The sequence below is a fragment of the Myotis brandtii genome, unplaced genomic scaffold (genome assembly GCF_000412655.1).
Source record: "Myotis brandtii unplaced genomic scaffold, ASM41265v1 scaffold197, whole genome shotgun sequence".
Lineage (NCBI taxonomy): Eukaryota > Metazoa > Chordata > Mammalia > Chiroptera > Vespertilionidae > Myotis > Myotis brandtii.
Genome location: NW_005357346.1, coordinates 1,462,291 through 1,476,945, shown reverse-complemented (window position 1 = coordinate 1,476,945; position 14,655 = coordinate 1,462,291). Strand labels below are relative to the sequence as shown.

At 37.2% G+C, this 14,655-nt stretch overlaps 1 protein-coding gene across 7 annotated transcripts in view; it reads left to right on the top strand.

The window, feature by feature from the left end:
- RPS6KC1 (ribosomal protein S6 kinase, 52kDa, polypeptide 1) overlaps positions 1-14,655 on the top strand; it is a 130,822-nt gene that overhangs the window by 21,162 nt on the left and 95,005 nt on the right. For all 7 annotated transcript variants that reach the window (XM_005865157.2, XM_005865156.2, XM_014538776.1 and 4 more), the window contains 2 exons: positions 1,111-1,226; positions 7,106-7,199. In XM_005865157.2, the coding sequence (XP_005865219.1) occupies positions 1,111-1,226; positions 7,106-7,199 (210 nt within the window). The remainder of the gene's footprint in view (positions 1-1,110; positions 1,227-7,105; positions 7,200-14,655) is intronic.

Below are 14,655 nucleotides of genomic sequence, written 5' to 3'. Positions count from 1 at the left end.
GTCCATTGGTTATGTTTATATGCATGCATACAAGTCCTTCGGTTGATCTCTTACTCCCCTCCCTTCTGCCCCCCAACCCTCTCTGGCCTTCCCACTGCAGTTTGACAATCAGTTTGAGGCAGCTCTGCCTCTGTATCTATTATTGTTCAAAAGTTTGTAATGGTCTTTATTATCCATGAATGAGTGAGATCATGTGGTATTTTTCCTTCATTGACTGGCTTATTTCACTTAGCATAATGCTCTCCAGCTCCATCCATGCCGTTGCAAATTGTAAGAGTTCCTTCTTTTTTACAGCAGCATAGTATTCCATTGTGTAGATGTACCACAGTTTTCTAATCCATTCATCTACTGATGGGCACTTAGGCTGTTTCCAGATCTTAGCTATGGTGAATTGTGCTGCTATGAACATATGGGTGCATATATCCTTTCTGATTGGTGTTTCTGGTTTCTTGGGATATATTCCTAGAAGTGGGATCACAGGGTCAAATGGGAGTTCCATTTCCAGCTTTTTGAGGAAACTCCATACTGTCTTCCATAGTGGCTGCACCAGTCTGCATTCCCACCAGCAGTGCACAAGTGTTCCTTTGAAAAAGCTTTTTTCTTCAAACTGAAGTTTTTGCCCCTATTGATATACAGATGTTCTCATAATTTCCTCTCCTCAGTTCCTTTGTAAATCAAAAGTAGGAATGGGAAAATTATTTATGTAATTACATTAATAATTAATAATCAATGTGTATTAAATTACTCTAGAAAACCATTCTGGTTCTTTACAATTCTCTTTTCAACTTTAGTTTCAAATCGCCAGCTTTTTAAATGGTAAGTTGCTTATATTGACAGACCTTACATGATGATGGCACCATTTATTTTTGAGTTGACATCTCTGCCTCTTTTTTTGTCAGAAACATTATTTTTTGTTAGAAACATTATTTTTCTGGTGTGACTGCTGCTGATCCCAGTTGGGGAGACTAGATTTGACTTCTGAAGGTTGCATAATCAGCACAGCAAATAGTCAGTGATCGGTCTGCCGCTGCTTTCTGCTCTGTGAACATCAGTTGTCATAAACCGGTGTTTGATCCTTCTTTATTTGTGCTGATTCTTATTTAATTGTAGGACGATTTGATGAAACTGTTATTGAAGAGAGAAGACAGTGTGCCGAAGACCTGCTACAGTTCTCTGCCAATATTCCTGCTCTTTATAACAGTAAACAGCTTGAAGATTTTTTCAAGGTCTTTCTAAAATACTTTGTATTTTATTAAATATCCGTGTTTTCTAATGTTAATTTTTACTTTATTTGGGGGCTCTGTTGGCATATACATGTATGTTTATAATGGGTATGTCTTCCTGATGAATTGAATTGCTTAGTCTTATGCATTATCTCTCTCTGTCTCTGGTAGTACTTACTAAAGCCTTACTTTGTATGATTTTAATATAGCCACTCTAGGTTTCTTACAGTCACTGTTTGCATGGTACCTTTTTATTTTTATTTTTTTGCTTTCTATCTATTTGTGTTATTAAATAAGGGTATCTCTTACATGCAATGTATAGTTTGATCTTATTTTTTATCCAGTCAGGAAATGACTGTTGTTGATTGGAGGAGTATTTAGTCCTTTTTTTGTTTTGTTTTGTTTTTGTTAATCCTCACCGAAGGATATTTTTCTATTGATTTTTAGAGAGAGTGTTAGAGAGGGGGAGAGACAGAGAGAGAGAAACATGGATGTGAGAGATACACATTGTTTGGTTGCCTCCCTCATACACCCGGACTGGGGCCTGGGATCAAGCCTGCAACTGAGGTACATGTCCTTGATGGGACTCAAACCCAGGACTCTTCAATCCTTGGGCTGACACCCAATCCAGAGTCAAACAGGCGAGGGCTAGTCCTTTTATACTTAAAGTAATTGTTGATTTGATTGAATTTGTTTGCCATTTTGCTGTTAGTTATGTCTCATATATTTTTGTTTTTCCTTTATGCCACCCTTGTAAATATTGATTATTGTACCATTTAAATTCCTTTTTTATGAGTTTTTTGCTAAGTTAAATTCTTATTGGTTGCTCTAGGAATTAAAACATGCATTTTAATTTATGACAATTTACTTGAGATTAATACTCACTTAATTCCAGTAACATATAGAAAGTTTGCTTCATAAAGTGTTATTTACTCCCCTCCATTGCATTATTATAATGTGTACCTTAAATATAATATAAATCCAACAATGTAGTATTATGATCTGATGTCTTTTAAGGAGTTAGGAGAAGAAAAAAGAACATATTATATAGCCTTTTTTATACTTTAAAAACAGTGTATTAAAAAACATTAGTGAATATAAAATATATAACATAAACAATGTATGTAAACCTAAAATGTGTGTACATAAAACAATAACATTTTCAAGAGCACATTCCTAAAAGGAAACAAAATAATAAACAAGAGGGGGCCTTCCATGGACCTATACATAGTCTTTTATATTTATCCTCATACGTACCTTTTTTTGTGTGTGTTCTTTATTTGTTCAGGTAGATTTGAATTACCAACAGTTGTCAATTTCTTTCAGCTTGGGATTTCCTGTTGTTTCTTTTTGGTGTAAGCCTGGTTTGCTGGCAAAGGTTCTCTCAGTCTTTGTCTGGAAATGTTTTTGTTTACACTTCACTTTGAAAGGATAGTTTTGCTAGATATGTGGAATTACCGATTGACACTGTTTCTTTTAGTAGTTTGAATTTGTCATTCCACTGACTTTTGTCCTTCATTGTCTTTTTGAGAATCAGCCGTTAATTGTACTATAGTTCCACTGAGTAAGTCTTTTTCTATTGCTTCTTTCAGAAGTTAGCCTTGTCTTTCAACAGTGTACGTGTAGGTATTGATCTCTTTCTGTTTATCCTATTTAGGGGTCTAATTTATCTTCTTGTATTTGTAGATTAAATTTTTTTGGTTCAATTTTGGATGTTTTCTGTCCTCATCTCTTCAAGTGTTTCTTTTTCAGCCCCTTTCTCTCTCTTACATTGGATACCCCCATTACATGTAAGTTGGTATGCCATTACATGTAAGTTGGTATGCTTGATATCATTTCACATTTCTCTCTGGTTCTCTTTATTATTTGGTCTTTTTTTTCTATAATCTTTATACTGGATAGTTTCTGTTGATCTTCACATTCATTGGTTGTTCTTTCTCAAATCTGTTGTTGAACTCCTCTAGTAAATTTAAAATTTTTGTTACAATACCTTTCAAATGCAGCATTTCTATCTGGTTCTTTTTTTTTTTTAAATTGAGATTAAATGACATAACATGAAACTCACCATTTTAAAGTGGTGTATGATTCAGTGGTTTTTAGTATATTCACAAGGTTACACAACCATTATCGCTACCTGATTCCAGAACATTTTCATTACCCCATAAAGAAACCTCATACCCATGAGCATTTACTTCTTCCCCACCATGCCCCAACCCCTAGCAACTACCGATCTACTTTCCATCTTGATGGATTTGCCTATTTCTGGACATTTCACATGAATGGAATCATACAGCATGTAACTGTTTTCATTTGACTTCTTTCTCAGAGTTCAATATTTTCAAGGTTCATCCATGTTGTAGCATGTATCAGTACTTCATTTCTTTCCATTAAGTGGATTTTGTTTATCCATTCATTAGTTGATGTACATTTGGATTGTCTCCACTTTTGGCTCTATGATAATGCTTCACTATTTTTTGTTTAAAAAAAAATAATTTCTACTTATTTATATTTGCTATTTCATGAGTCATAGTCATTAGACTTTCCTTTAATTCTTTTTAAATGGATTCTTTTTTAAAAAAATATATTTTTTTATTGATTTCAGAGAGGAAGGGAGAGAGATAGAAACATCAATGATGAGAGAGAATCATTGATCGGCTGCCTCCTGCATGCCCCCTACCGGGGATTGAACCCACAACCCAGGCATGTGCCCCTGACCAGAATCAAACCCGAGACCTTCTGTCTGCAGGCCGACGCTCTATCCACTGAGCAAAACCAGCTAGGGTTCCTTTAATTTTTTAATTGTTATTTCCTTCAGTTATTTGAACATATTTATAAGCTTGTATTGACTGTTTCCTCCCCCCCCCCCCCCCACACCCCCTTATGGAGCACACACTTTTCCTGTTTCTTTGTATGTCTTATTATTTTTGGTTCAAAGCTGGAAATTTTGGTTAATATATATTACAGCAACTCTGAATTCTGATTTTTTCCTCCCTGAGGGTTGTTGCCATTGTTTTATTAGTATGTTTATTAACGTGGCTGTACTGAATCTGTGGAGTTTGTTTAATGCATAGTATGTGACTGCTGATACTTACGGTCAGTTTTTAATTTTAATTGTATTTTTAAATCTGGTTTAGTAGGACTTAGCTCTGTGTCATCTTAGTTTATTGGACAGCCGGTGTTTGGTCTTGGCTTATACTTGAACACTTTGTTTCTTATATGCTTCTCTTTATGCTGATGATTCTTTGTGTATTTTCAAAGTTCAAGCAGTTTTTAAGTTTGCCCTGGGTCTTACTTTCCTTTGAGATGTCTTACATTTCCTCTATCCAGTGGTCGGCAAACTGCAGCTCGAGAGCCACATGCGGCTCATTGGCGCCTTCAGTGTGGCTCTTCCACAAAATACCGGCTCTTCCACAAAGTACCAACTTCTGCGCATGGGCCACGAAGTTTCAATCGCACTGTACGTGCGCACCCGCACGTGGTATTTTGTGGAAGAGCCACACTGAAGGGGCCAAAGAGCCGCATGTGGCTCGCGAGCCGCGGTTTGCCGACCATGGCTCTATGCATATGCACCATCTCATGGTTTGCCAGGGATTTGTAGATAGTTTGATCCCTCTCTGGTCTCTCCTGTATGGATGGGTAGAGTGCTTACTAACAATACCAATGGTTGTGTCATTTTCTGGATTTCCCTGGTAAATGTCTGGCTAATGTTCTGGTCTTTTGCTTGCTGCAGCTTATGCTTGCTGAGCCATTCATTTGTTTCTTGCCATTTGTTTGGCACCAAGATTGCTACTATTACTGATGATGCTATTTGGGGTAGATTTTTTTCCTTGTGATTCAATCAAAATCATGGCAACCTCATCTACAAGTGAATCTGCTGGTTTTCAAGGCTCTTGTATAATTACCTTGGCCACCCAGCTGGGATGGAAGATGGGAGCAACCCCAGGCAAGAATAGACTTATTAAGAGTTGTTACCTGGGTTTTTGTGGTTTTTTCATGAGTAACCACATCTTCATTTGCTTTATGTTTTTGGTCAAGTTCCGGAATCTCAAATGGTTATTTAGACAGTTTTCTCTAGTTATATTATTGTCTTTTTCGATGAGCATTTGCTCATATACTTATTTTACCATATCTAAACTCCTTCCCCTTCAGACTGACTTTCATTAACAAAAACTTTGAGAAACTATATAATAAGAGTTTCTTTTTACTGCATAATTAGGAACACTAAGAGGTTAATGTTTGAACTAGAGATTTAAAATAGAATTGTGGCATATTATTCTACTAGTGCCTATAGAACAGATTAATTAATTAATTAATTAATTAATTTCCTCACCTGAGGATTTGTTCATTGATCTTGGAGAGGAATGGGAGGAGAGAGGGTGGAAGGAAGGAGAAGAGAGAGAGAGAAGAAGTGAGAGAGGGGAAAAAGAAAGAAACATTGATTGGTTGCCTAATGTACTCATCCTGACCAGGGATGGTCCTGACCAGGGATCAAACCTGCAGCCTAAGTATGTGCCCTGACCTAATATTGAACCCACAGCCTTTTAATGTACAAGACGACACTCCAATCCATGGAGCCATCCGACCATGGCTGGCAGAGAACTTTTGATTAGGTAAAGATAGTTGTGAAATCTTTGTGCTGACATAGACAGGAAATAGGGGTTTTATATTCCTCTTGGGTGTGGCTATCTGGGAAGTAGTGTTTGGGAGGCATAGAACTGCTGGTGGAAGGTAGAGGAAAGATGTTAAGGAGCAGAAGATCTATTATTTTAATTAGTTATACTTATTCAAAGATTATAAGCCCATATATTCTTGATTGTAGCAGTGTATAAACCCATGGCACAGACACACCACTATCACTTGCCTGATATTAGCATTCTCTAGTTACATGTAAGAGAAAGTAGTCTTTTAGGCTTAAATTTGCAAACTTAAATATAGAATTAAAATGATGGTCACATTGAGAAATCAATTTTATATTAAATTTGTGTTTTTTAATAAAAATATTTTAAACTTATTTAGTTTTACTTTATTGTATTTAAGTGGTTTTCAAGTTTAAGTCACTTCTGGAATTTCCTGATGTGCTGTGTGAGATATTGTAGTTTTTAATTTGAAAAATTACATGACTTTCTAATGGAGTTCATCATTTATCACTATTGGAATGACCAGTCACTAAGGATTCTGAACAATATTCTTTAGCTGGTGTGTGTTTTCTTTTTCTGTATTTTTAAATGAGTAAGTTTGAGAGATTTTTTTAAAATTTGCTTTTATGAAAAGCCATGTATTATTATAAACATTATAGTATTCCTATTGAATTTTTAAATAATTGACTATTTTTTAGAGCAGTTTATGTTTACAGAAAAATTGTGCAGAAAGTATTAGAGTTTTCTCATGTATTCCCCTACTCCCTTATAGAGTTTCTCTATTAACATACTGCATTGGTGTGGTACATTTGTTAACATTGATGAACCAATATTGATATTTTTGTTGATTTTTTTAAAAGCAATTGTAATCTGCCCTAACTGGTTGGCTCAGTGGATGGAGCGTCAGCCTGCGGACTGAAGGGTCCCAGGTTCAATTCTGGTCAAGGGCATGTACCTTGGTTGCGGGCACATCCCCGGTGGGGGGTGTGCAGGAGGCAGCTGATCGATGTTTCTTGCTCATCGATGTTCTAACTCTCTATCCCTCTCCCTTGCTCTCTGTAAAATATCAATTAAAAAAAAAAAAAAGAACATTTTAAAAAAAAAGCAATTGTAATCTCATTTAATAGATAATTAGTTTTTGTAATCCTTATACAATACTCAGTTGAGAAGTCTATAGTTCATTTATTACTGATTTTTTAAAATACTGTTATTATGAATGACACACAATTACTCTGATCTTTTTAGGGTGGAATAATTAATGATGGTTCTGAATTGATTGGTCCTGTTGAAGCTTATTCGGATTCCCTCACTGATAGCTTTCCTGAGTGTAGTACAGAAGGTAAGAGATTTTATTTTTTTTTCATTTCAGTGGTTTTTATTGTAGAAGATTAAATCATATTTATATTGCAAAAAAAATGGATATAGGAATTTGGGAATACTTCATTAATTCTAATGATTTTTTTCACATTTTAATATCATTGATATTGGGTGCATGATACTGGGTTGATGATATCTTGCATTTAATTGACAGCTTTTCTCTTTCTTAGTAATATATAAACTAAAGGCCTGGTGCATGAAAATTCATGCACTGGAGGGGGGGTCCCTCAGCCCAGCCTGCCCCCTCTCACAGTCTGGGAGCCCTCAGGGGCGGGAGGTGACCTGGCGATCAGGGGAAGGCAATGCCCCATCACACCTCTGCTGCTGCCACTGCCGGCAGTGCAAGCCTCGGCCGGCCCTGGTTACCTGAGCCTCGGGCGGCCCTGGGCAACTGGGCAGCCACCATCCGAGGCTTGCCTGTGCCTTGGACTGGCCCTGGGCAGCTGGGGGGCTGAGGGGACTGGGGGACTTCAGAGGCAGGTTGTGCGCCTGCTGCCCCGGTGAGGCTGAGGGGACTGGACGCCGTCATCTTGTGGCTGTGGTTGCCACCATCTTTGAGGGTGGGGCAGTCAATTAGCATATTCCCTCCTTATTGGCTGTGGGCGCTGCCATCTTTGCAACGGTGTGAGGGTCAATTAGCATATTCCCTCTTTATTAGGTAGGATGATTTCTCCTACAATTAATGCCATCTTAGATTTGATGAAATGTGGTATAATGAGTGTTCAGAATTTGTATTTTCTACAGTAAGAATGCTTGGTTAAATTTATTTAGCAGCAACTGATCTTTAGACAAGTAATTTTTTAAGACTGGCTTTAAAAGTTTAGTCATGTACCCAGAAAAAAAATTTAAAGCAGTTTTAATGTTTTTAATATGTTTTATAATAACATGAGTCTAAACCAAAGCAATTTTTGTACTTTTAATCATTTTAATTCAAGAATGCTTAATCTCCTGTTTTATTTCTCTATTAAGCCATCCTTGATTTTTTATGAAGATTTAAAACACGTATTTTTTGGATTTCCTTAGCTAGTTGTGTTTTTTTTTTTTTTTTCAGGGAAAATTTTGGAATTAAAAAAAAAAGATTTAGGAAATAGGGATGGGGAGAGTCTTTAAAAATAGGTAATTAGGTTTGGTTCTGCTGTATTGAGAAGTGATTAACTTTTCTTGTTTTTCATGGTGGCTCCTGTTGACTTAAAAGCAAAGTATCCATTGAGTCCTCAATATCTTTGACTCCATCCTGAATCAGCCAGGGTCATAGAAAAATATTGTTGACAATAATATTACTTTACAGTCTGTCATGTTTTTGGGGAAAAATATATCTGTTCTCCATGACCTGTTTTTATCTGAGATCCTTGTCAGGCTTTGGAAAATCTAGTCCCTGCTTGGGTTTTGAATGTGATTCTCTTTCTAGAACTGGATTCCTTGCAAGGTGACTTATGGGATAACCTGATCTGGCTGTTGCCTCAGAGATACTCTCCTGAGAAAGAGGGAGAGTGTTTTCTGCCTGAAAAATGTGCTGATTTGATGATGTCCAGTAGAGGACCAGTAGGACAAATATTTGTTGGAGACTATTCAATGAGGAGAACAGCTCTTGGAAATGGCAGAAAAGTTTCTTTTCTCTCTCTTTTTGTTTTTTGATATAGGAATCAAAGGTTGTGTGATTTGGGAATGGTTATGTTCTTTTGACAGCCATAATAAGCCCTTGTTGCTAGGTGGGAGTCTGCCATGGTGAGAGAAGGGTGTTTCAGGAGCCCATTTCAGTTTAAAATAATCAGCGATGGGAGCAATACAGAGATCTTTTGTCCTTTGCCATCGTCTAGGAGGGAAAGGGAAGTGCATTATTATTAGGAATGACTTTTCTGGGTAAAAAGGTGGTTGTATCCATGTTAAAAGAGATATCTAAAGCTAAGGTGAGTTAGTAATTTATTGTCCAGTCTGGGAGACTTTTGAGAATTACAATAAAACAATAGGCATAAACCAGAGCTGCCTCAGACAAACTGGGCAGTATGGACTACCCTACCTGAAGCAGTTAAGAGTTTGTCTGTGAAATTTCAAACAGATGGCTTTTCTTTGGAAGGCTTTATCTTTTAGGAATATGCTTTGAGAAATTAGGGGCAACATTTTTTTTTTAAATTATGTTCTTATTCATTTCAGAGTGAGGAAGGGAGAGGGAGAGAGAGAGATAGAGACATCAATGATGAGAGAGAATCACTGATCAGCTGCACATGCCCCACTGGGGATCAAGTCCTCAACCCAGGCATGTGCCCCGACCAGGAATTGAACCAGCAACTTCCTGGTTCATAGGTCGATGCTCAACCACTGAGCTATGCCAGCCAGGCAGGGGAAATATTTTTGTTAAAAACTTAGGAAAAGACTTATGATACCTAAAAGAAATAGTGAAATTTTTATCCTTTCAGGGCATAGTTTAGTTTTCCAACTGTATTACCATTCTAAAATACACTGATCCATTAAGAATGAAAAACACGGAACTGGAAATGCTGTTAATACTTAAGTTTTTTTACCCCTCCCTTTAAACGACTCTATGTCTGGTTAATTAATCCTGCTGAAAGACACTTTGTTGACAAATACAGATTGGAATGTCAGACAGCTTGCAAATTCATTGCTATTTGAGAGGGGAAATGACTTGAAAATGTTCTTAATTGATTTTTTTTGAGAGACAGGAAGAGGAGAGAGAGAAAGAAAAACATCAATTTGTAGTTTCACTTCTTTTTAAAAAAATATATATATTTCTTTATTGATTTCAGAGAGGAAGGGAGAAGGAGAGAGAGATAGAAACATCAATGATGAGAGAGAATCATTGATTGGCTGCCTCCTGCACACCCCCTACTGGGGAATGAGCCCGCAACCCAGGCATGTGCCCTTGGCCGGAATCGAACCCGGGACCCTTCAGTCCACAGGCCAACACTCTATCCACTGAGCCAAGCTGGCTAGGGCTAGTTTCACTTCTTTATGCATTCATTGGTTGATTCTTGTATGTGCCCTGACCGGGATCTCACCTACAATCTTGGAGTATTGGGACAACGCTCTAACCAACTGAGCTACCTGGCCAGGGACAGAGGAGAAATGACTTTTAATGTGTGTGTGTGTGTGTGTGTGTGTGTGTGTGTGTGTGTGTGTATTTTTGGCCTCGCCCCACCTCCCCCGTCGCTATATATATTTATTTCAGAGAAGGGAGAGGGTGAGAGAGATAGAAACATCAATAATGAGAGAGAATCATTGATCAGCTGCCTCCTGTACACCCCCTACTGAGGATTGAACCCACAACCGAGGCATGTGCCCTTGACCGGAATTGAACCCGGGACCCTTCAGTCCGCAGGCTGATGCTCTATCCACTGAGCCAAACCAGCTAGGGCATGGGGAATGACTTTTAAATATCATGAAATTGTCTGGCATACTGGGAAAGTGTAAGATTTACTTTCATACCAAAAGGTCTGCACACCCTAGAGACAAGCAAGGGAGAGGACCTCTAGTACAAGGGCAGGAAAGCGGGCAGCCCGCCAAGCCTCACAGGTCTGCAGTGAAATGGAGGGTTGTAGAGGGATTGTGGTTGGCAAGTGCATTTAGAGCCAAAATGTGAGGAGGTGATTCACTCAATAACAACTCCTCTGAGTGCAGTATTTTAAATGGTGTTTTGAAAGGGCACGAGCCCGCAACCCAGGCATGTGCCCATGTGGATTCATTTTTCATACTTCTGATTTAGTTTGTTGGTGGAATGAGGCAGAAGGGCACATCTTAATATATAGTCTGCTGTTTCAAGGTCCTTCAGGTGGAGTTAGAATGACATGGCAAGTATATCACCTCTCAGAGAACAGATGTGGAAGCTAAGCGATCATTATTTTTATTAGTACCATAAAAATGCAATCAACAAGTTTTAAGTTACCTTGAAAGAAAGTTTTCTGAGGAAAATAAAAAGAGCTGGATTAGTGGCTTAAAAAATTATCATTATTTTATAGTACAATGGGATCGAGGAAACCCCTTTAAGGTTTCATAAAACCAATACTTTGGTAATTAACTGGTAAATGCATTTTATCTAATATGAAATTGAAAATTATAAAGTTCTTCAGTAGGTTTTTAGATAAAAAGTTAATATCGTTTTATGTTTTTAAGACGAAATGCTGGTTACTCTTGATCTCCCTTTGTTCAGGGAAATTAAACTATATATTTTCTCGAAGATGAAAGGTTTAATTGATTAACATCTTATTTCCTTTTTAAACTTCCATCATTTGCTGGATTAAACTTAGCTATGAAGTTCCTGACATTTGTGGAAACCTGACCAAAATGATGCATGGGAATTGAGCTTCTTGACATGTTTCTCTCATCTGTTGGCCTGTTTGAAGGATGTAGTTTGCTTTACTGCCATGCTGGCCTTGATATTGGAGCCTTTGATGTTGGTATAGTCTCATCTGGTAACCTGTGTCATTTCCTCTTCCTAATACATTATTTTACTTCCTTTGCAGTTTTGGGAGGGACATTTTCCAGGTGTGTGCAGCAAATAAGAGAAAATAATTAGGTGATCATAACCACAAATACAAATTGAGAGATCAACATCTTATATGTAGCAGATCTTAATAGTGAATATTTTAAAATGTCTCCTGGAATAGTTAAATCTGTCTTTTTTTTTTTTGCCTAAAAATTTTGGGTTAGAAGCTTCTAAGTGCTTATTCTAACAATTGTAGACTCTAGAATGATTTATTAGGCTATCTTGAATTAGCCATTTTAGAGTAAATGAGATGTACATTTCAAAGATAATGGCATCTCTTGCTGATCTATGTATGGGAACTCGTAAAAGAACTCTTAGTCCAAGATTTGTGTGTTTACTTGATGGTAGGATAATAATTTTTTTGCATTATGTAGATAAACATGAAAATTATAATTAATATGTGTTGAATAGAATAATGTGGATTATATTTGACATTAAATGTAATCATCATTATACTATGTTAGGGAGATAATTGGGAAGGCATGTAGTTATTTAAGCTTGAAAAAAATTCTGTTTTACAATACCTTTTTGTTTTACTTTTTATTTGTGTTATTTTCATTTAGTTGATTTAAAGTTGATGCTTTGAGGCAGGATCATTTTAAAAAGTAATATTGTTCAGTTTATTGGCTACTTAATAACCTAAATATATTTTAAAGACAAACTTAAAGTCTACACTACAAGTAGTGTAAGATGACAAAATATAGAAAGTCTGATGAAAAGTAATTTACATTTACGTAGAATTTATAGCCAGTGTCCACTAGATGGCACCATGAGCACTCCAAATCTTTTTACTAGGATTAGTCTGGGTCCTCTATTAGAGTATGCTTATTCAGTTTGAAGTTCCTTTTTCTCTTAAGCCTTAAGGGCTTCTTAACTTCTATTCACTGTTCTTTATTAGTTGAAATTTCTTTGGCAGGGGACTTTGAAATAAATAGGAAAAAAGAACAGGCCATTATTCTCAAGATAAACACAAATGAGAATGTGTCGTTCATTGTGTGTATGTGTATATGTAAAACAAATAATACAAATTATAAATATTGACTCTTAAAATCCTGGGGCTATCAAGGATAATGCTGAACTTAGAACTTTAGGGGTTGGGTGAAGCAAATAAAGTTATGATATGTTGTGGGAATGGGTTTTAGAGTAGAAGGAACATTAGGGAACATATAGATGAATCTCTTAGTTTACAATTAAAATTAGAATTTCAGAGAAGGTGAGTCATGTGCCTCTGGCAGTCAGGGCCTTCCAGGTATTTAATAACAATCACAGAACTATATTTTATGAAATGAAGAGATTTAATTTTAGGAGAGGAAGGCGGTGGGAATGCTTATTTGGTATAGAAAGCTCAGTGTGAGCTGCTTGTGTGCTGGTAACAAACAGGTGTGATTCGCAGAGAAGATTCTGGAGAGGAGCAGCATGAAAAGTTCATTAGGTAGAAAGGGAAGCCAACTCACATATCTTCGTTGTTCAGATAAGATAACAGGATTAGGGTTATAATTGTGAAGAATGTGTTGTTTTCTGAGTTCATTCTGTTTTTCACCAAATACACAGAAGATATTCTGATGCTCTCTTCAAAAAGTCTCAAGGGTGAAGCATAGACATGTTCCAAGGATGTTATGAATGTGAATCATCAAAGGAATGGTTATTGTAGTAACAGTAGCTATTACTAAATGAGGAGTTGGTAATCAAGTAAGGAATCTTAACTGGCATCAGAATCTTAATTAGTTTGATTTAGGTTTTCACTTAAGTCATATTTATAAGGCCTTATTTCTTAATGGAGACTGATATGTATTTCTTCTGTCTCAGGGTGACCTTTGTTCTGCTGGCTAGGTAATTTGCTTTGTGTGTAAAGCATGAGTCATTGCTACTAGGAAAAGTAGAAATTCCCCTTCCTTGACTCTTGCAATATGTGAACCTCAGGGCTCAGTGAAAGCTATCAGCTAACAATAATGAGGCCATGTATTTTTATATATAGTCCACCATGAGAGACCACCTGTTGTTCTAAAGAAAACTGATATCTTTTTGCAGATGGTCTTCAAATACAGATTTCTGATAGTTTATAGTATAAAGATTTATTCTGTGGCAACTCAACCTTTCCCCCTGGTGCTTGTCTTTCAGAGATGGTGTCTTAGACTATACTGCCTACCTGAGCAGTTCAAAGCACAGAAAGTGAGGGTAGGTAGGTAGACTAGGATCTTAAATAAAACCCTTATGTCCGTAGCTGCTTTTTAACCGGTCACCTGGGGCCCTCTAATGGCCCTGAGACTTGAATGTCTGTGAAATGAATCTGGAGGCAGAATGCTTTCATAGAACCTTTGACTCCTCATCCCACCCCCCTGCTCTCATCCCTTCCAGAAAAGGCTTAGGTTTTTGACTTGATGGCATTGGGTGAAGGTTGCACCTTTTACTCTTATGATGGCCCAGAGGGCCCTCTTAAACATGGACTGACTTCAGGTTGGTTTAACTTTTGACAAATAGTTTCTGTATTGTCAATTGTTGCTCTGCCTCATCCACTGTTTCTTCCTGCTCACCTTAACCGAAAGCTTCTTGTTTGCTGCTCCCTATATCTTACTCGCTAACTTTCTTCCTGGGTTATAGAGAGCTAGTCTCCACTTCATGTGATATTTAGATTTATATAAAGTTTGTTGAATGACAGGACTGATTTCCAGGACTTGAGCAGGTACTGTACAAAGTAGATATATTAAGGATATCAGAGGAATAAGCTAGGTACTGAAAACACACACACACACACACACACACACACACACACACACATGCACGCATACGCATGCACACACATTTATTGCTATGGTGGTGAAAGGGAGTGTTCTTGAGCTGTTTGGGAAGTACTTCATTGAGAAGAAGGGAATTTAGAAATTGCTTAAATATAGAAGAGGAAAGTATCAGAGAATACTAGAAA